The 23418-nt window shown below is 39.2% G+C and overlaps 1 protein-coding gene across 3 annotated transcripts in view; it reads right to left on the bottom strand.

Moving 5' to 3' along the window:
* Positions 1-703: 703 nt before the first annotated feature.
* PLD1 (phospholipase D1) overlaps positions 704-23418 on the bottom strand; it is a 202206-nt gene continuing 179491 nt past the window's right edge. For all 3 annotated transcript variants that reach the window (XM_061193433.1, XM_061193434.1, XM_061193435.1), the window contains 4 exons: positions 19982-20116; positions 12049-12202; positions 3419-3536; positions 704-1812 (listed from right to left, as the gene is read on the bottom strand). In XM_061193433.1, the coding sequence (XP_061049416.1) occupies positions 1588-1812; positions 3419-3536; positions 12049-12202; positions 19982-20116 (632 nt within the window). In that variant the 3' untranslated portion in view covers positions 704-1587. The remainder of the gene's footprint in view (positions 1813-3418; positions 3537-12048; positions 12203-19981; positions 20117-23418) is intronic.

Genomic DNA, 23418 nt, shown 5'->3' with positions numbered 1-23418 from the left:
AAAAACATATTCATTTCCATTGTTGGTTACATAGTCCCACCTCATTTGTAAAACCCTCCTGGGTGTGACACTGTCTCTCTCCTACTAACCTAGTTCACTGACTTTGTGCTCCTGTTTAACCTTTTCCACTGGACTATCAGTTCTAGGAAAATAGGGATTGGGTCCTTACTCTTTTGGATGAGATTCTGTCCAGGTAATCCATAGAGGTGTAATCATTGCACCTACACCACGTTTTACGGCCTCATGCCCGTTGGGAACCCACATTAGTTCTTTAGGTTGTAAGAACAGTTCTGCTTAATAAAATTAGAGCTATGGGGTACCAAAGGGTATGTACACTAATATCCAAAAAGGAGAAATGGGTTTCCAGAACAATTCACAGACTAGGATAATATGAATTAAAAAATAATCCTAACCTCTTTGGAACCCTGGTGGAATGTTAGTGTATATTTAATAACGCAAGTGAAGTTGTATGCATTTTGCAAACAATTTTTCTTAAAGAAGGTAACATAGCTGGAGAGCTGAATGTCAAATAACGTTAGGCTCATACCCATTAACTTGGCATGAGTTATGAAGCCCCTGATTCTCTTGAAAGACAAGTTGTATTCACTGGTTTGATTTTGAAATGTAGAAACTCAAATTTCAATCAATCCAGCAGCTAAGGATGACCGGAAATTTTACAGGACTATAAGAAATCTTCTTTTCTTATCTGGATCAGATTCCCACCAAAAGGTTGAAGATTGCTGAAGGCTGCATGCTGTGTCTTTGAGTTTTATCGGTTGCCGTGTAATCAAATATCCTACACGTTTTCAAATCTGATCGGGTGGGCCCTATCAAAAGGACACATCTTGTCAGTGCCTTTGGAGGCAAAGTGAAATCTCTGCCTTAATAACCGAATTTAATTCCTTCCTGTTGATCTGTGGTGTCAACATCCATGCTGTCAATGTTATCAGAAGTGCCTAACATGGGCTGCTGTGTAGACTAAGGTCTGTCCTGTCCTTTCAGTCACTGGAAAGGAATAAGGACCACATCCTTGGTTAGGTGCACACGACTACTCCAGGACCAGATGGGCAGGAGGAGGAGCATCCCGTGTAACCTTAAATAACCTTGAAGCAGCATCACAACATCTTCTAGCAATAAACAATATCTCAGACAGAGCCTGCACGGACTATGAGATGAAGGCAGGTCCAGCAGACATCAAGTGCATAAGTGAGGGTCAGAGAAAAATAAGGAGGTTCAGACAACTTTTGGCAAAGTAGATCACAGTGACAGGTAAATTCTTGTTAGCAAAGAAAATGCAGTTTGGTATACATCATGGAATTTTAGTATGTGTTTAAGCTGTTGGGTATATGCTACCTAAGAATACAGTCCTTTTTTCACAGGGATAGGCAGGAGGAATGATAAAGCCCTGCTGATTTTCACTGTCCTTATATGAGTATGACTACAGCCCTTCCCAGCCAACCCAAAGAGTCCAAGGGTTGGATACAAGAGTGTACTGGGTCCGGCTTTGGCTGTTAGGTCTCCAGAAAGTCACTGTGTGACATGTACTCTACAGGGTGGAAGTCTTTGAGTTGCAAACAAGTATGACTCTTAAGTCCAAACCTCGGTGGGCACCATGGCTTCTTTGGTTCCAACAGAAGGCAGTAGGTTTTCTTCAGACAGGAAATAAAAGGGGAACTGTACCAAGAACCCACGGATCTTTTTCAGTTCTTCCTCAGCTCTAATGGGATCTTCCTTTGCTAAGATGGGCTTGCTTATAAAGTCTCTCAGCTGAATTAAATTGTGTACTTCATCATTGGGAAGGCACCGGAACACCTGATTGAATAGGAAACTGAGTGACAGGTTTAAAAGAAAGCATATCCCCTTTACTGAAAATACTCATTCCGACGGACAAAAAACCTTTGTTTTATGAAACACGTATTAGTTTTATGTTACAGCGCAGACCTGATTGAAGGGTTGCTTCTTTTATTTGCTACAAAGAGAGTGCTAGATTTGCTTCCATCAAAAAAAAAAAAAAACACATTCTATATCTGATCTACATAAGTGATTGACCTCAGGATAAAGTCAAGCTAGTGGTAAGGAGTTTCATGGGTGATACCTTACTTTTTGGATAATAATCACCCCTGAATTTCACTGGAGGTTCTGGTCTAAAAGGAAAATTGTGTATTATATTTTCTCTAACTTTTTAATTTTGAAAAATGTTCATATCTGTACCTGTACTTAAAGTTATCAATTGTGTATGTATTTTGCTAACTGAAAATAAGTTTCACACATCATAACACTTCACACCTCAATATTTCAGCATGTATTTCTTAAGAATAAGGACATGTGCCTATATAACCACAATATAATTCTCACACCTCAGAAAATCAACTCTATGTTATTTAAGATATGGTCCATATTCAGATTTATCCGATTATTCCCAAAATGTCTTCTATAGCTGTTATTCCTCCCAATCCAGGATCCAAACTAGGCTGTGCCCTGCATTTAAAAAATTACATTTGAAAAGACTCCATGCACACAACCTATTTGATCATGGCCTTGAGGCCTCAGTATGAAACAAGGCTATGTAGATAGTTGTCATGTTTCATTAGAAATGATGAATTTTCTGTGCTGAAGGGACTCTGGAAGTCAGAAAAAGAATGCACTCTCACCCAGTTTATGATAGATGGTCAGTGGATCTCAGCTTGAATATTTTCTATGATGGAATGCTGGCTACTTCATGATGTAACCTGTTTCAGTGTCGGGTGACTCAACTCTTGTACACTCTTTATCATCATCAATGGACGGAACTTACCAGAAGATGCATTTGGCCTACCTAACAAATGAAGTTGGTTTTAAAACACCTTTCCAAAATTAGAGCTGTCCAAATGAGAAAGTTTCTCATTATTAATAAGCTTCATCATTAGGATGGACACCATTTACTATATGTACTATGTGCTAAGTACATTTAATAGACTGTTCTTTATCCTCACGACCGCCTAGTGAATGTTCCTCCCAGTTTATAGGAGAGGAAAGAAAGGAAGGCTCAGAACATCAAATTACTATACACATAGTTATATCGCCAGCAACTGTGTGAGCTGGGCTGAACCCAAGTCTGACTCATTTTTTGATCCCATCTGCCTCTTTTCTCTTTGTCACTAGACATGTATAAAGGCTGGGTAACCACCTGCTAAGGATGCTTATGATGGGATTCTGGAATCTGAGACCAGAATGCCACTAAAGCCTCTTCTAAACAGTAATCTATGGCTCTTTTTGACTCTGTTTTTTTAATGTCTACCAAGAAGTATTTTATTACAAGTTGGAGGTGTATTGGTTTTTTACACTCATTAAAATACTCTGTACCAATAATATGCAGAAATAATTATGTGCTTTTGTGACGTGATTCAGTTAAAAAAGGAGCAGGATATGTGAACCTCACCTTATCATAAATTGTAGCATTTCGAGCTGCCGTTGAAACCCACACCTCCTTGAAGAATTTGTCACTCACTGGATCCTGAATGTCTTCACTAGGGCCAGAAAGATAGCCGAGGACAACCCTGAAAAACAAGTGTCCTCCAAAATGAGTAACTGAGACAAAGCAGTTTGCTGCAGGCACTGTTTCTAATGGTACAGCAATTCAGACACTCAACCACAGAAGTCCTTTTCTTTTAAGGAAATCAAAGGAAGCCATTAAGACTAAGTGTGTGGGGCTTCCCTGGTGGTGCAGTGGTTGAGAATCTGCCTGCCAATGAAGGGGACACGGGTTCGAGCCCTGGTCTGGGAAGATCCCACATGCCGCAGAGCAACTAGGCCCGTGAGCCACAACTACTGAGGCTGCGCGTCTGGAGCCTGTGCTCCGCAACAAGAGAGGCAGTGACAGTGAGAGGCCCGCGCACCGCGATAAAGAGTGGCCCCTGCTCGCCGCAACTAGAGAAAGCCCTTGTACAGAAACGAAGACCCAACACAGCCAAAAATAAATAAATAAGTAAATAAATTAAAAAAAAAAAAAAAGACTAAGTGTGTGTCTGTGTGTCTATATAAAAAAAAGCCAAGTTGCAAAACAAAACAAAATAAAACAGAAAAACCTAAGTTGTTATGATGTTTGAAAGTTTTAACTGTTGGACAGAGAAACACCTTCATTTTGCTCTAAGAGAGTTCTTGTAATTTGGCCTAAGAGGGTGAGAACCTTGGAAGATAGGATTAGTATTCAAAGCACGTGCCTTTCAGCGTGCTGAGCCTTTCCAAAAACGATCTCAGTAAATCCTCAACAGCCTTATGAAGAAGTAGCTATTAAAAAAAAAAAAAAATGTAAAAAAATAGTAAAAACAAAAGAAGCAAGTATTATTATTTTCCTTTTACTGAAAAGGGAACTAAGGGGACTTCCCTGGTGGCGCAGTGGTTAAGACTCCGAGCTTCCAATGCAGGGGGCCCGGGTTCGATCCCTGGTCCGGGAACTAGATCCCATATGCATGATGCAACTAAGAGTCCACATGCCACAACTAAGGAGCTCACGAGCTGCAACTAAGGAGCCCACCTGCTACAAGACCCAGTGCAACCAAATAAATAAATAAATAAATAGATCAACAGGTTAAAAAAAGAAAAGAAAAGGGAACTAAGGCACAGAGAGGTCAAGTAACTCTTTCAAGGTCATACAGCTAGCAAATTGTATATCTGGGACTCCAACCAGGACCACCTGACTCCCAAACCTGTGCTCTTAACCAAGACTTGATTTTCCTTCCTCCCTCCCCACCCCTTCCTCCCTTCCTCCCTTCCTCCCTTCCTTCCTTCCTTCCTTCCTTCCTTCTTCCCTCCCTTGGGCCAAGAACTATGCTGAACTCTAGGATACAGAAATGAATATGAAAGACACGGAGCCTCTCTGGGTGCAGTTATACTTGGTGGGTGAGATCAACAATGAATAAAGAATCACCCTCAAAAGGAATTAATTAAAATGTGGTAAATACCAGGTGTGCCTTAAGAGTGTGAGATGGGAGTAGTCCGGGAGGCTTTTCCCTCCCCTACCTGTTTGCCTAACCTTACCTACCATCTTTCAGGATTCAGTACAAGGTCACCTCTATAAAACTTTTTATGGCTCCCTTTCTCCCTTCTCCCATTTCTCCCTGTCAGTCCTGAAAGATTTGAACTTTCTTCCTTTGTCCCCCTCACTGTGCTTCATCTGTGCTTTGTTTTTATCAGAGCACCTGCAATATTTCATGCACTTTTTGCTTTTAATAGGCCCATCTCCCACTTCTAGCATGTAAATTCTTTAAGAGAACATGACCTGGCTATTCTCATATCCTCAGAGTACCTGGCATAAAAGAAGCCATACAGTAGATTGTTTGAATTGATCAAATATAAACAGAGGACTAGAAATAATAAGAAGTTCTCAAGCAAAGCAAGACAAGTTTTAGAGGTCATATGTGAAAATTATAAAAGCGCTGGTACTTACATAAAGCCTGAGTGTTAAAAAGCACTTCCATCTTAATTCTGGGAGGTAGATGGTACAGGATTCCCATTTTGCAAATGGGAAACAAAAGGTTGGAGGCATTCTATTAATAGAGCTAGAATTGAAACTGAGTCCAAAGCTCTTTTCTCACATGCCTGGTAGGTTCAAGGAATACCAAAAAGGCTTGTGCTACATTGGAAATAAAAGTGGGGAGACTTCCCTGGTGGCGCAGTGGTTAAGAATCCGCCTGCCAATGCAGGGGACACGGGTTCGATCCCTGGTCTGCAAAGATCCTACATGCCGCGGAACAACTAAGCCCATGCGCCACAAATACTGAGCCTGCGCTCTAGAGCCCGTGAGCCACAACTACTGAGCCCGCGTGCCACAACTACTGAAGCCCGCAAGCCTAGAGCCCGCGCTCCGCAACAAGAGAAGCCACTGCAATGAGAAGCCTGTGCACCGCAATGAAGAGTAGCCCCCGCTCGTTGCAACTAGAGAAAGCCCGCGCGCAGCAGCCAAGACCCAACGCAGCCAAAAATAACTAACTAAATAAATAAATTTATTGAAAGAAAGAAAGAAAAGTGGGGAAATGGGTCTCAGATGGACTTTGGCTTTTACATTGCATGAAACTGGGACATACTGCTGACACTGGAGCAAGGAGTGACAGGATCTGACTTAAATATTAACAAATGGCTGCTGGATTGAGAATAGACCATGCAGGGCAAGGATTGAAACAGGGAGGTCAGTTAGGAGTCACTGCAGTGATCTCGGTGGGAGATGATGGTGGCTTGGGTGGTGGAGAGGAAGGTGGAGAGATCAGATTTCACTGATCCAGTGGACACAGGGTGTGAGAAAAAGTGAGGCATAAGGATGACTAAAAGGGCTTTGCCTTGAGCAAACAGAAGACTGTAGTTGCCATTAGCTGAGATGGGTAATTCTGTGGGTAGAGCCAGTTAGTGGGGGGAAGACCAGGAATTCAGTTTTGAACCTGTTGGGACATCTATTAAATATACAAGTGGTGATGCTAAGTAGGCAGTTGGATAAAAGAATCTGGAGTTTGGGAGAGAAGGTTTGGCTGGAGATATACACTTGAGAATTGTCCACATATGTATACTCATAAAGCCATGTGACTTTAACTGACTTTACCAAAGTAGTGAGTATAGATAGAGAAGAGGACCAGTGCACCTCAACAGTAGGGGAGAGAAGGAGCAGCCAGTGAGGCTGCAGAGAAGCCAGAGGATGGGTATCCTGGAACCACACGGAGTCAAATTCAGATGAGAATTGACCATTGGATTTAACAGGGTGGAGGTCATAATATTGTTACCCTCTTTGTATTTAAATGTGTAGATTTATATCATCGTTTTTAATGGCTGCAGAATTTCCCATTATGTGAAATTTTATTTAACCAGCTATTTTATTATGACCTTTTGGGTTGTTTCCAGTTTTCCATTATTATAAACAATGCTATAATGAACATAATTTATTCATCATATATAATACTTTGTGAATTTCTATGATTATTTCACTAGGAGAAATTTAAGAATTAAAATCCTGGGTCAAACAATATGTAAAATGTACTTCAAGAAAGGCTGTTCCAACACACATGCTATTAACCATGTGTGTTCTCCCCAGTCAACTCCAATATTATCAACTCCTGAAAAGGCTCAGCCAGCTTATAGGGATAAAAGGGCATCACATTTTAGTTTTAGTCTGCACTTTTTCTACTATATAAAAATTTTCTAAAATAAATGGATCTGGCACCCGGGCTCACTAGGATTCCTCGAGTTTTATAACCTCAAAATTCTATTTCCACTTCAAATAATGTCTCTCTCAGACTCTATAGGAATAACTTTCAAAAAGGTTCTAAAGGATGATGTTTGCACCTAGATGCTGCCGCTCCTTAAGAACCAAAGCAAAATTTAACCGTGCCAAATTTGAAGGACAGCGCAAGTTATAACAATAAGTCAATTAGAGTAATGCCTTTGATTTGGGTGGCGTCTAACCAACTGAAAACAGAGCTGAAAGAATATTTCTACGACTTTGCTTTTAAATGAGAACAGGAGGTGAGGCAATGTGTCTATCAAGTTATCAGTTAAGAGCTTGTGTATAGAAAAAGTATTTAAATAAGTCTATAACAGACAATGTTCAGTAATAAATTATTTTCCCTGTCAGTTTTTTAATTATAAAAATTCATACAGTAAAAATAATATGAAGTACTCTGGATATTCTTTAGAGGAGTAAGGTTTCAGAGAAAACAAATTTGATTTTATGTTGAAAATTGAATAATGTCAATTATTTAATGTTTAATTGTTTACGCATCAGTGGGACAGTAGGAAAACTGCAGAAAATTGTTTCTGTTCTTTCCATTCCTCATGTCTATCACTGTAAATGATTCTGAGCTCTACTTGTGTGGATAATGGTTTCTGTTGAGTGATGGTTACATCTGTAAAGTTTGGATAATTTTCTAGGACTTAATGAACTGTTTGGCACGTAGCTGTGACATTTAGTGCAGTACCCTGATGGTTGATTCTATTTAGAATTGATTTCACATCGAAATGTGTCTCTCTATTTCTATTCAAAAATAGCCCAGATGGAAAATGGATTGAAGTTGCATTTTTTTAAGGGAGAAAATGGCTCTGCGCTAGGTCACATTTATCTTTGAGAATATTTCCTAATAAAAAGAGCTAAAATCAACACAAGGTTTTCATGGTGCTTTTTAATGTATTATTTGTGTCTGCCATTGTGGCAAAGTGAAAATGCTTGTTCAAGAACAACTGCCTCTTCAAGACAGTTTGAAAGTTGCCAGGAAAAATAAAGCATCTAGGAATAAACTTAGCATGAAAGGCATAGGATCAGCAAAAAACCAAAAGAAGAGCAACAAAAAACTTCAATGATCACTGAAAACAACTTCTGCTTCCAATAATGAAAACCCTAGAGCTTTATTGAAGAACAAAAAAATGTGAATAAATAGAAGTCCATACCTTGTTCTTCAATAGGATGGCTCAATGTTATAAAGACATCAACTCTTTTTATATTAATCTATAAATAGACTGTAGTCCTGATCAAAAAACTAGTGAGAGAACTTGAATAAACAATTTTAAAGTTCGTGCGGAAGAATGACTAAGAGTAGCCAAGATTATTCTGGAAAAGAATACTAATTTGGGGAAGTGGTATGGTAGGAAGTAATATTAGAGTGCACAGCTACGATAATTAAAGTGGTATCATAATGGCATGCAAGTCAACAGACTTTCAATAGGAAGTAGCAGAGAGTTCAGATAGGTCAGGATGTGTGGCGATTCGGTGCACCATAAAGAGGCACTGCAGGTTAGAGAGGCAACGAGTACTGCAGTCATGCAGTTCTGGATCAGTTGGTTTGCCCGGGAAAAAGAGTTAGAGTCCCTACCTCATTTCTTACATTAAAATAAATTGCAGATGTTGGCTTCCCTGGTGGTGCAGTGGTTAAGAATCCGCCTGCCAATGCAGGGCACATGGGTTCGAGCCCTGGTCTGAGAAGATCCCACATACCATGGAGCCCGTGAGCCACAACTACTGAGCCTGTGCTCTAGAGCCCGCGAGCCACAACTACTGAAGCCCACGTGCCACAACTACTGAAGCCCACGTGCCTAGAGCCCGTGCTCTGCAACAAGAGAAGCCACCGCAATGAGAAGCCCACGCACTGCAACGAAGAGTGGCCCCCGCTCGCCGCAACTAGAGAAAGCCTGCGCCCAGCAACGAAGACCCAGCACAGCCAAAATAAATAAATAAATAAATAGATAGATAAATTTATTAAAAAATTAAAAAAATAAATTGCAGATGTTAAATGTAAAATTAATATCAAATGAGCACTAGAAGAAAATATAAGTAAATATTTTATCTTGGGGAAGCTATTCTAAGCATTTTTTTTTTTTTAATAAATTTATTTATTTTATTTATTTATTATTTTTGGCTGCGTTGGGTCTTCGTTGCTGCGTGCGGGCTTTCTCTAGTTGTGGCGAGTGGCGGCTACTCTTCGTCGACGTGCGCGGGCTTCTCATTGCGGTGGCTTCTCTTGTTGCGGAGCATGGGCTCTAGGTGCGTGGGCTTCAGTAGTTGTGACACATGGGCTTCAGTAGTTGTGGCTTGCGGGCTCTAGAGCGCAGGCTCAGTAGTTGTGGCGCATGGGCTTAGTTGCTCTGCGGCATGTGGGATCTTCCTGGACCAGGGTTCGAACCCGTGTCCCCTGCATTGGCAGGCGGATTCTTAACCACTGAGCCACCAGGGAAGCCCTCTAAGCATATTTTTAAAAAGGGGGGAAAAGAAAAAAAACTGATAGATTTGATTAATAAGAATTGATGGTTCCCCCAAATACTCTAAATATGATTAAAAGGCAGTTGGCAAATCAGGTTTGCAACAAATGGGAGAAAGAAATTAGGCTCTTATGTACTTAAATTACTGATAAATCATTAAAAGAAAGTGAAACATTCCAACAAAATGGGCAAAGGACATGAATAGTCTAGACAACTTGCAAAAGAACAATTACAAATGGTTAATGGATACATTTTTAAACCCTCAAATTGCAATTAAAATAATGAAATTCCATTTGAAACCCAACAAATCAGCAAAGATAATAATAGAACTCAGAGGGCAAAGGAAATTGCACACTTCCTTTGGCTAGAAATCCTATAGTTAGGATTTAGTTAAGGAAACAACTAAGAAGGTAAGCAAGATACTATCTACAACCATACCTACTTTTTTATATCAGCAAAAAATCTGCCTGTCAGTGAGGTTTTGGTTAAAGGAATTATGGCGGGCTCAAACAATGTAATACAATGCAGCCATTAAATGTTATAGAAGAACACAATGACATGGAAAAGTATGTGTAATATTATTTAAATAATAAAAGACTTTGTAGAACTGCAAGATCCTAATTATGGTTAAAAAAAGAAATACAGTAGTGAATATTTATGTATAGAAAAAAAGTGGAATGATATACATCAAATGTTAAAATTGTTAGCACTGGGTGGTGGGATTACAGATAAATTTAATTTCCTTATTGCTTTTTTGTTTGCCAAATTTTCTACAATGAAAAATATGTTGTAATCAGAACCTTCTCCCTCTATAATTATTATACATTTAGAAAGTTATAAAGGAGGCTACACCTTTAAAGAGAATACTTAAGTTCTCATGGAACTGAAAAGGTGTGACATTTATTTCTAGCTTACAGGAGGAAATATTTGTTTCCTTATATGAACTGCAGTAGGCAATCAATGGGTTGATTAACAGTGCGTTGCTAATCTTAAACTCTCCCCTGCTAAACAAAACAAATTAACATTAGAAGCCAATTAAATATCAATGGTCTAAAAAAAAACAAAAACAAAAACCTTACTGACAAAACAATTAGTAACAAAGGCGATAAATACAGCAATAAAAACTGTGAGAAGGTCTGACAGTCAAATTTTGAGGGATGGATTTGCTGAGCTCCGGGGGCAGAGAAAGCAGAAGGAACGTCTCCGGAACTGAAGCTTGGTTCTCAAAAGCCAGAGTCTGGAGTGAGGTAGGAGGTAAGGGCCGCCGGCATTTGCAGGAGGGAAGTGCTGGTTTTGTGCCCATTTGCAAGTGAGCCAGTTTTCAGAAGCGACCATTAACACTGGAAGGGTTAAAACAACAGCACCACCACAGTATCTGTGCAGTGCCTTTCATCAAATAGCTTAAAATACCACCCTTAATCGGGGACACTTGGCTCTATCTCACCAGAGCGGCCACACTGAAATCCCATCCTGGCCAATATAGTTCTAGAATCTTATAATTGTGGACTTCCTGCAAAAGCCTACAGGTGGGAGAGTGGTCAGGGTGTGTTCCACAGACAGTGGGGAGCTCAGTGTGTCTTCAGTGGGCTGGGGGAGAGGGACAGGAGATAGATAAGAAGCCATTTAAAAAAAAAAAAAAAGAGAGATAAGAAGGCATTGAGGATTGGTTGAACAGAGGAGTGATAGGACCTGAGTTAGGTTCTCAAAGGATCACCCTGACAACTGAGACTGGACTACAGGGGCTGGGACGGGGCCAGTTAGAGCCCCGCCCAGGAAAGTTCTCAGTAACACTTAACTGAATGAAGGACTCATTTAGGGACACACAACCCCTGCTACTTAGCCCAGTGCTCTCTCTGTTGGACCACAGGTTTGTTTAAAATTCACATCTTCTTGCAGAAGATCAGGAATCTTCCATGTCTGGAGTCATCTTAAATCTGAGAAATGAAGTTTCCACATTTAATTTAACACCAGTAGTCGCTAGCTTTCTCCTTTAGTAATTTTTATCATATCCTTGTATCGCTGGAACTATTTCAATTTCTAAAAATGGACTCACTATAAAAAACTTAAATAGACACTAGAAGGTTTGACCTGGTCCTAAATCAATTAATAGATTTAAAATGCTAGTTTTCTCCATTACACATAAAAATAATAAAAGCTGTTCAAACAGGAAATTTTTATGCCCCACACAGAGCCATTTTGTATACGACTGGTGTGGTTCACGCTGTGTTGGACAAAGAAGAACCTGGAGATGTCATGTGTGCTAAGGGCCAGAGGCTGGGCTGGGTTCCATTGCCCACTGCAGCGGGATTATGTGAGGGAGACCCAGCTTCCGAGACCCACCGAAAGCACTGCAGCCGAAGTCCTAGGGCGAAGTGGCCAGCTTGGTATTCTTTTCCATCCATTACTGAAGGGACCGTCTCCGTGTCCTGCACAATGACAGCCATTTCACTGTCCCGTTTTCCCAACATGCTTCGGTCGTTTATGTTGGCAGAGCCTATAAGGAGAAACAGTGAAACTGAACAATTTTCTTGTCCTGGCAGACACTCATTTGCCCTCCAGACTCAATTCTTCCTTGCTAAAAAACCCCTAATTTTGTTCAGGTATCAAGAGATGCTGTGCTCTAGGAAGGCAGGGCGCTCCCTAACCCAGGGGTAAATCTTGATCAGTCTAAGGCCAGTCATGGTCATTTCATTGTTTTTGCCAGTGATTAGCTTAGAAATGGGCACTTGTCATGATTCTAGTCAATGCAACATAAGGCAAATCTGCCAGGGGCTTCTGAGAAAGTTTTTCTCTTTCTTATAAATAGACACAAGAACAAGATGGTGTCACTTCCAGTCTTTGGATACTCTGGCTTGAAGGGTTGCATGAGGACATGATTGTGGGAGCTGCTGCAGCCACTTTGTAACCAAGGGACAAACAGACAAGTTGAAGATGGCAGAGCAGAAAGAAGAAAGACTCTGGGTCTTTAAGTCACTGAGCTAGCCAACCCTAGAACCTTCTTATTTTCTGTTATGTGAAGTAATACATTTCCCTTATTGTTTCACATACTTCTAGCTGAATTTTCTATCTTGTGGCTCAAAGGATTCTAACTGATATAGTCATTAAGCACACAAAGAAACAAGAACACTTACCAGTTCAGTGCAGTAAGGTTTCATACTTAGGAATCAAACTCTGTAGACTTTAACTCATGGTCACATAATTATAAATGTCAAAACACAAGAGGACCTTCACAAGCAATACAGTCTACTCCCAAATACGGATTATCATTAGTGGCTTTGGGTTTTCATTCTCTTGCCTCACTTGTGTGGCATGCCAACAGCTTCTGTATCAACTTCTCTCCATTCTATTTTTAAATCCAAACGAGCTGAGAATGCTGACTTTCACATGTGAAGGGCAAGTATTTGAATATTAGTTCAACCTGCACTTCTTGCGCTCCTCTGCTGTGTATTCAAAAACCTTGCTACATTTTCTGCATTAATCATCGTGGATCCACACTTTTGAATCCTTGAGGTGTCCTACAAACTACAAAAGGGGCCTGACTGACTCTTTTTTCTTCTTGCTCCTCTTGCCCTAGTCCCACACTCCACTGCTTCTGCAGACAAGGAGCAGAAGAGTTCGGTTGAACACAAGCTTGGGCTACCGTATGTGATGGGGACCATCAGGGTGTAAGGTGTTAGCAGCCCTACCCAGAGCCCAGACGGTGGGATGTTGGACATGAGAGGAAGCTGGCTCTTCCTGAAGAGTCTTTACTGCCATTTGCTACAATATGGTCACATAGTTAATACACAACTCTATGATAACTGTGGATGGGAACGGTGTCCCATAGGGACTCTGGGTGACAGAAAGGATGGAGCACCTCATAGAAAGCTGGGAGCACTATTAGAGCACGGTAAGGTGGGCCCCACCTTCGAAACACTTTGTTTTGTTAGCAACAAATCAACCTTTATACATACACTTACATTTTAATTACACTATAAAATTTGCAGCCATGTCTTTGGGCTTAACATGTGGCCCAGCATTAATTTGGGCAAAGTCATTTAATCTTTCTCAGCTTTAATTTGATCTTTTATAAATCGAGATCATAATACAGACCTTGTAGGGTTGTTGTAAAAATTAAGTAAGACCATGTGAAAGCACTTACCGATCTATAAACTGCCCCACAAATGTTAATTATTACTGGCATTATTATCAGATATTTGTTACCTTGAGAATATCTGCACTAGAGAACACTGCCATAGGAAGGGAAGACTTGCTGGCATGTAGCGTTTGTATCAAAGAAGCCTCCTCTCTGGGTGAATCAACTGTCAGGGGCAAGGAATAAGGACTCCACAGTGTTGCTTTGGGACATCACTACCACAGGGCCCCAGCAGAGGCCACTCTCGGGACGGGGCTGCCGAATTGGCAGGACATAGCTGCTCTTCACCGTCAGGAAGACTGGGGATGTGAGCCCCCTGGAAAGCCACACACACACACACACACACACACTTTCACACCAGTCCTCTCAGACTCCCTCCCATCGCCAGGGGAGGAATGCATTCCTGGCATTCTGAGCTGGAATTCTTAGAGGGTGTGGTTCTTGTACTTCCAGGGCCCATCTGGAGTTTCCCAGAGCACTGACTCTCAACCACGCTGGATAAGTGAGTTGGCTACTACTTAATAGGAATGTGAAGAAAGGGAAGAGAAAATTTCAGATGAATTTAATAAATGAGATACCGAAAATGAGATATTGATGGATGTAAATGTTACCTCCCTTCTTGTTGCTAAACATTCCCATATTCTGAAAATCAAATTCAGAACAGCAGGCATAGTATTAACGCATTTCTATAGAACATACTAGGAAGAAGAGAGGGCAAGTGACCTCTAGAAAGATGCACACTGAAGGGTAAGAGTGGTGAGAACCTTCTGGCAAAGAGAGGGAGACAGTAAGTGGAATTTTGACCTTTTACTCTCTATGAGTCCTTAGAGTTTTAACTGTTTACAAGAAATATGCTCTGTATTCATGTACTACTTTTTATGGTAACTGCAATCCCTTGGTTTATTAGGACATTGCCTTGATAATTTTTGGAAAATGACCTGTTCTAAGTCCGCTATTAGGAACTTTTTAAACAGTATGTAATATAGCAAAATAGAAAACAGTATATGAAAACTTATAAGTCCAACTTAGGTAATAATTTTAGAAAATCACTGAATTTATCACCCAAGCTGAAAAACAGAACATTACCACATCCCAGAAGCCCTCAGCTGTCTTCCCATGAAAGACCTTCCCTTCCTAAGAGAGAATTTGTATAGAATTTTGTGTTCATCATGCTCTGATGATGTTTTCCTAAACAAAAAAAGTTTACTTTTGGCTTATTTTTAATTTGTATAAGTGGAATCATATAGAAGATAATCTTTGGAGATTTGCTTCTTTCATTCAAAATCATGTCTTTGGGATTTATCTGTGCATAATTGTAATGCATTATTTTCCTTGAATGAGCACCCCAAACTTATTTTTCCATTCTACTGTTGATGGATGTTTGGGCTGTTTCCAGAGTTTTGTATAATACACAATTATGTTCTGCATAGTTGTGTATGTTTCCTGGTGTACACATGTGGGAGTTTACCTGGGCTCTGTAGGCAAGAGTGGAATCCCCAGTGTTCCTCAGTGTTGTCAATACTTGGATTGTCCAATTTTTAATTTTTGCCAATTGGTATTTTGAAAACCTGTTCTTTGTCTCATTATTATATTAATGAGGATGAACATGTTTCATATACTTATGGGCCTCAGGTATGTCCTCTTTGGGGACGTTCCTATACAATTCCTTTGCCCATCTTTCTTTGGATACTGTCTTTCCTTATTGATTTAAGGAGTTCTTTATATGTTTTGAATATTAACTGTATTGCAAATACCTTTTTTTCAGTTTGTGGTTTATCTTTTTATTCTATTTATAGCATCTTTTAATGAATAAAGTTCTGAATTTTAATGCAGTTGGATTTATCTGTCATTTCCTTTGTGGTTTTGCTTTTTTAAAATGTCCTGTTTCAGAAATTGTGAATTCTTCTGTGGTAGGCAGAATAATGGCTCCCAAAGATGACTATGGCCTAATTCCCAAAGACTATGAATATATTATACTACATGGCAAAGGGGAATTAAGGCTGCAGGTGGAGGTGGAATTAAGGGTGCTAATCAGCTGACCTTAAAAATAAGGAGATTATCCTGGATTATTCAGGTGGGCCCAGTATAATCACAAGAGTCTTTAAAAGTAAAGGGGATTCAGAGAGAGATGTGGTTACAGAAGAATGGGTTGACACTTTGAGAACTTTCGGAGAGATCTAACATTGCTGCCTTCAAAGATGGAAGAAGGGAGCCATGAACCAAGGAATGTGGGCAGCCTAGAGAAGCTGGAAAAGTCAAGGAAATGGATTCACCTTTAGAGCCTCCAGAAGGGAACACAGCCCTGCTGATACCCTGATTTTAGCCCAGTGAGACCCATGTTGAACTTCTAACCTATAGAATGGTTAGATAATAAATTTGTGCTGATTTAAGCCAGTAAGTTTGTGGTCATTTGTTACAGCAGTAATAGACAACTAACACACAAACTCTACCCTGTTTTAGCTTATTTGTTTTAATGGAAAACTGATTCTTCAATTGAGCCTCAGTGGGCTACTCAGTACTTTCTACCCATTTGTGTTCCCTGTGCCTCCAGTTTGGGAGTTCTCAGCTTGACTACACGGCAGCATCACCTAGGAAGCTTTCACAAGATATTGGTGCCAAAGCAAAGACAAAAAGCAAAAAAAGCTTGATGCCTGGGTCTCAAACCAGACCAATGAGTCAGAATTTCTGGAAGTAGGAACCAGGCATTAATATTTTCCCCTAATACCACTCCATCCCTTTATCTATCAATTAATCCATCTTCGGGGGTGGGGGAATCTATTTGAAAGTAAATTGCAGACATGAATAATCTTCCCCCTAAATGATAGTTTCATTTATCTGAACTGAAACTCATCTGTGTTCAAAATTGTTCTGTGGGGGCTTCCCTGGTGGCGCAGTGGTTGAGAGTCTGCCTGCCAATGCAGGGGACACGGGTTCGAGCCCTGGTCTGGGAGGATCCCACATGCCGCGGAGCAACTGGGCCCGTGAGCCACAACTACTGAGCCTGCGCGTCTGGAGCCTGTGCTCCGCAACAAGAGAGGCCACGATAGTGAGAGGCCCATGCACCGCGATGAAGAGTGGCCCCGCTTGCCTCAACTAGAGAAAGCCCTCGCACAGAAACGAAGACCCAACACAGCCATAAATAAATAAATAAAATTAAAAAAAAAAATTGTTCTGTGGTGACAGTGAAAACATTTTAGGGGCTGATTGACTGAGTGGAGACAGGAAGACACCTGTCAGAGTGATGGAAATATTCTGTATCTTGTTCTGGGTGGTGGTTACATGAATGTAAACATATGTGAATATTCATTAAGCTGTACACTTAAGGTCTGTGCAATTTACTATATATAATACCTTAATTAAAAAAGGATAGTCCACCAAAAAAAAAGCCACCAGGCAATCCTAAGGCAGCCAGGGTTGAGACCCACAGGACTCGCTCTTTACTGGGGTGGCCTTTCAACTACAGACTCTCAACAGCTGCTCTCAAGCCTGCCCCTTAAGCACTGATATCCATTCTCTCTCCATAGTTTCCCACATACCCACCTTCGCTGACCATCTCTAGACCTTCTTGCGCCAGTTCATCAATATCCATCCCGATGTTTCTGGTGTTTAGTGGAAAGAATACCTGCCTCCCCTGTAGCCCATGAGCTGTGTAGGGCAGTGGTACTGTGTGATCATGTTTTGTATCTCCCTATTGTGTTGTGCAATGGATTAGTGAATACTAAAAAAAATTGTTTCACTTAGTCAACAGGATAGACTCAAATTCTATTTAAGGATAGCCTTGTTTTGTTTAGGAAAGCAAATAAATGTTAGTTCTGTTAAGTGCCAGTAAGATGAATTAGAAAACTGGACTTGGTCACAGATTTCAGGACCAACAGGGCCACCGGGGGTAAGAGATAATTAAAGGTACACACAAAAGAGATCTCAATGTGAGAAACCAAGTATTTCCTTGTGAGGAAAAAAAATGAGGAAAAACCATTAGTCATTTTTCTTACGTCAATTATTCAATAATTCTGGCATAAGTCTGCCATGTTCGAAAATTTAATCACAGGTTACTTTAATTCCTTTTACGCTCTCAACTACTTGCTTAACACCTGTAAAATATTGTCAACCTAACTTCTCAAGTTCCTCTTTGAGAATTTTAAACATTGTTCTCTGTCTGTGTTATGAAAACAGGCCAGATATCTGACAGCAGCAATAACAAGCCTGCTTCTCATAGAGTTTCCACTGAGATAAAAAGAACAAAAGTACCTGTGGATTTTCCACGGAGGAAATGTGTTCTGCCCTTGGGGAAGGAGAAAAAGAAGTGCAGCCTCTAAAGACTAGCAAGTGAGACCTCGTCATACTCCCAAGGCCACATCTTCAGTTTCAATAAAGTCGGTAAGAACGATGTGCAAAATGGATCAGTTATTGCTAGCCTAAATAAACTGTAGCCTTTGAGGGGTCAGAGACCTTTCAAGAAAATAAGTCAACTAAAAAACTCTACAGATCTGTTTAACTGTTAGCTCAGATACTGCAAACTACTTTGCATTTATACTTGATGTAAAGTAAAGCAGGCTGAAGGTCAAAATGACCTTTAAAAGGAAAATATTTACATCTGTTAATTTTTACTTCAAGAGTTCTGAAATCTTGCTGAAGAGATCAACTGAATTTTATCTGGCTTTGTTTGTTTTTTCATTTCAGCAAAATCATATTTTTCCTTTCCTTATTGTCATTGCCAAATGTACTATAAAAATATTCTGAGATTGGCTTCTGAAGAGCAAGACCAGAATAGCTTGCGGGAAATAAGAGAAAACTTGTATATTGGGGCAAGTAAGGGAGGAAATAAATCCTTAAAGAGCTTTGATCCCTATTGAGCAAGAACTTGAAGACACAAGATATTTTTCTTAAATGCCCAATAAGTATTAAAAGAATGTGTGCATGTGCACACACATATATATATGTATCACCACACTGTGGTCTATACATTTTCTGGCTTCTGAACTACTTTTTCTTTTCAAATCATCTTCCAGACAAGACAGTCTCATTACTCCTAGGTATGAGATTTTTTTTTTCTTTTCTCAGTGGAGGATAGACATGGAAAAGGCATATTTACTGCCAAAATTTTTCAAAACACCCCATGACACTTAATTTCTTAAAGAATAGTTAAGTATCTTATTAAAGCTGAGAAACTACATTTTATTTAAAATGGATGAGTGAAATTTCCAATAGTGGGACACAGCGTATCTCTAAGTAACATCCCCCCATCCTTGTCAATTCATTTATCTGGCTGGTTATTAATACTCTATTTCTCCTCCTGGCCTTTCAGTGTTTGTGTAACATGATATTAGAAGGCAAACCAATTCAATGATGGGAAAATGAAGCTTTTCAGGTGTATACAAGAATGAAGCTGCAAACCCACCCCTCTGGTCAAGATCTAATCTGGGTAGAATGTACAACCAGTAACTCTCCCGAATCTGTCAGTGGGGCAAGGACTGCAGGAACAGACTGCAGACCTTAGTCTAGGACTACATCGTATCATTACTACACAATTTCCACCTCACCCCCGCCCCCAACAAAGCTGGTCTGCTCTGCACTCTGACTAATAACATCCAAAACATTGACTCCAGGGAAAAAATGGTAAGCACAGAGGCAGCAATATTTTAATATCCTTCCGATCCTAACTCTTGCAAAACTTCAGATCTGTGGAAATGGTTAGGTGGGTGTGATGCGCACACGTACAAATTACCACGAGGTACTCATTTGTGACACGTTTCCCTCCCCACATCTCCTCCTTCCAAGCCCAGAAATCTAGGTACTTGAATTCAAAATAAAACAAGGTATTTTTATTCAAAATAAAAACAAGGGAATAATAAAGAATTAATGAGAGCAGGCTTTTTATTGCACTGCTGGGTTAAATTGCTGTCTCTGGACACTGTAATTTACACGATGGCCATTTGATTGTTCTGTGCCTCTGTTACTTCATAGATAAAGGCAGGGATTAGACAGGACATAAGCAAAAAAGATTGCTTCAGAAATGTTTTAGATAACTGTGTGACTGTCCCTTTCAACCGCAAAGGAAGCTTTAGAAGAATAAAAAGAAAGATTGTTGCATGAGGTAAGTCAACTAACAAGGAATACAATTAGAGACCAAGTACTTACCAATAATAACAGTGTTGTCATCAGCAATTAGCAACTTGCTGTGGACATAGACAAGCTCAGTGACTAGGTTTCCTTCAAGCTCTGCGTGTGTTCTAAGACCACAGAAGGATATGTAATTTATCCACTGATTGCCGACTGTAAATTAAATAAGAAATCACTAAAATTAATATGACCAAGCTCAATAATGGCACCTTAAATTTTACTGTCTTTCAAAACAAATATACCACATAAACAGGTTCAGAATAGACTGTAAAATATATGTGTGTATGTGTGTGTGTGTATAATTTCAGAATACATCTAGGATCTATTTTTGCTTTCTGAAGAGTTTTATATTGTTAATATGAATGGAGATGCAATTTTAAAATATCATACTGAAGTGATTTCTAAGAATTCCTTATGCCGAGGTAATCCAAAGATAAATTCAAATATGAACATTTTAATGATTTGGTGAGCAACTACTGAAGAGTGATAAAGTATAGCTGCAGTAGATAACCCAAGATTTCAGTGTGACATTTGCATCTGTCTTGGTTGACCCCTGCCACTGTTTAAATCAGATGCAAGATGTGAGCCCAAACTACCTGATGTACACATACTTTGCAACGTATCCAGCGCAAAGCAGCAGATAAATTTTGCAGACTTTGGGTAAGTAAGAGTGTTGGTAATTAAATAACACTCCTCCTTCTAAATCATTAAAATTAGGAAAGAATCCTAAGTACATTTGACTTTGGAGAATTTTCTTCAGAGCAAGCAGTACTAGGTTTGTACTTTAAAATGTTGTCCTCTCATCATGTGAGGGTCATTTATGTGATAAGAAGAAATGCATTCCATATCAAACCAACCCATATTCATTACCCTGGCATGAGTGTTAGTCATGAGATTTTATGGTCCCTCTCCCACATAGCAATCGCCCTGGATAAGCAAAGTCTGATACTAAGAATAAATGGAGTGGAACCAAACCATCTTAGATTCTTATAGAAAGAGAACATAAATTTTTAAAAGAGAATCTGAAGCATACTAATAGAACCAATGGTAGTTCATGTTTCATTTACTGAAGTTTCCATGTATTACTGATGTTTTCTATTTTACTGCTGATGTTAGTGTATCTACTAAATTTAGGTATATTGGAAAGAAGTTTGTTCATAGGTAATATACAGAGGTTCCTCCATTTACAAATAACCCTTCCCATATTTTATATTAACACATACTATAAAGTCTGTATAATTAAAACAGTGTAGAACTGGTACATAAATAGACAGCCAAACCAGTGAATGGAATAGGAAGTCCAGAAACAGACCCAAGTAGGTATGGAAATTTTGCATATGATAAAGGCTGCATCTCTAGGAAAAGGGCTTTTTACATAAAGGACTAGAATTTTTAAATGAAAGGTGCTAGTACAATTGCATAGCTATTTGAAAAAGATAAAAATTATATACATTTCTCCCAGCAATCATAAGAACTCCAAATAAATCAGAGATGAAAATGTAAGCATATGAAACCATACAAGTGTTAGAAGAAAACAGGGTGAATTCCTGGTAACCTGAGTGCAGGGAAGGCTTGTAAGTATCTAGAGCCAATAAAAGAAAAGATCAATAATGTTGGCTAAATTAAAAAAAACGTATTTGCATGACACAAAACACAATAAGCAAAAACAAATGACAAAGAGGAAGAACGTATTTGCAGTATATACTACAGACAAAGAACTGAGTCTGAACATATAAAGAACTCAATAACTGAAGGGAGAAAAAGATCAAAGTCTTGACAGAAAAATACGCAAAAGACATGAACAGACAATTCACACACACGAAAAGATACATTTGAAAAGACATACATTCTCACTCATAATAACAGAAATGCAAATTAAAACCACAGTGAGAAACTATTTTTTAACCTATGAGATTGGCCAAAAAAAAAAAGTAAGATAACACATTCTATTGGTGAGACTGGGTTGAAGCAAGCTCTCTCTTACACTGGTGGTGAGAATGCAAATTGGTACAAACTTGGAGGGGAATTTGGCAATATCTAACAAAACCACCTATGTGTTTACCTACTGACCTAGCATTCCCACTCTAGAAACTTATCCTAAATATACACTTCCAACAAATAAGAACATATATGCACAAAGTTATCAATTGCATAACTGTAATTGAAAAATATTGAAAACAACCTAAATGTTCATACAGAGGAGAATGATTGAATCAACTGTGGCAAACCTATACATGGGAGACTATGCAGAGCTAAAAAGGAATTAAGATCTCTATGAACTGATACGGAGTGATTTCCAGGATGTAGTGTTAAATGAAAAAACAAATGCACAAGAAAATACGTGGTATGCTATTCTTATGAAAGAGATTGGGAGAAATAAGAAAATATACATGTATCTGCTCATTTGTACAAAAAGAAACGCAGCAAGAATAACTTAGAAACTGAAAAAATTGGTTACCAATAGGGGATGAGTGGAATAGGGTGGAAAAAATGGGTGGGGAAGAAACTGAAAGGAAGTATAGCAGAGTGGCATTTACCTAAGCATGCCTTTTGTATAGTTCTGACTATTGGAAGTCTGTTACACACACTTAATCAAGAAAGAGGAAAAAAAAAAGCCTAAAATGAAATACAAATTAAAGCAATGAACCTAACTGTATTTCAAATTAATAACATAATCCAAGTAAATTTTCAACACTGGTTTTTGAGCATATACTCTTAGGCTAAAGGCAAAAAGAACTGTAAACAAATATTGAATTCTAGTGAGATTTATTTTTCATAGTAGTATGGGCTACAGATTTTCGTGTATTCTAAGATTGAGGAAGTATATATATTAGAGATAATAGAAGGAATCCTGTGGCATGGGACTGGAATTATAAGTATCAGTATGGAGACAGATAGATAATAGATAGGTAGATAGATGGATAGGTAGATAGATAGATAGACAAATAGACAGATAGATAGATATATAATAGATAATGTGTATACAAAAGGCCTAAAGCAGTAATATCCCAGTAGTAATGATCATATTTAGCACCCAGAATTTGGTTTCTAAATGCCAATTTCCACTAAAAGAACCTAGGTTTCTTGGAGAAATGGTTGATTGCAGGGCCAGTTCTGGGAATATACAAGATGGGTCTGGAACTCTTGTGCCAGTAAGAAAAAAAGGCTGATGGGGACATGTCCAAAGCACATAGAAGCAAGCTTAAAAAGGCCCTCACTCGCCAAACCTGCGCAAGCTGATCATCAAAATTATTACCCACTGAATAACATAAGAATCCATAGGTCCACACATGAATAAATGCATAAGTGGGGAAGAAGGGAAAACTTTCTTATAGTAGAATTGCAACTAAGAAATTTAGAAGAAAGTAATAAATATAGAAGAAGCAATGGAACTAAAAAATCAACATTTGGAAATACAGTAATAATAACTGAATCATAGTGTAATAATTGATCCA

This window comes from Eubalaena glacialis, chromosome 6 (genome assembly GCF_028564815.1).
Source record: "Eubalaena glacialis isolate mEubGla1 chromosome 6, mEubGla1.1.hap2.+ XY, whole genome shotgun sequence".
Classification (NCBI taxonomy): domain Eukaryota; kingdom Metazoa; phylum Chordata; class Mammalia; order Artiodactyla; family Balaenidae; genus Eubalaena; species Eubalaena glacialis.
Note: the sequence above shows the minus strand (reverse complement) of the source record. Positions and strands in the feature narration are given on the sequence as shown.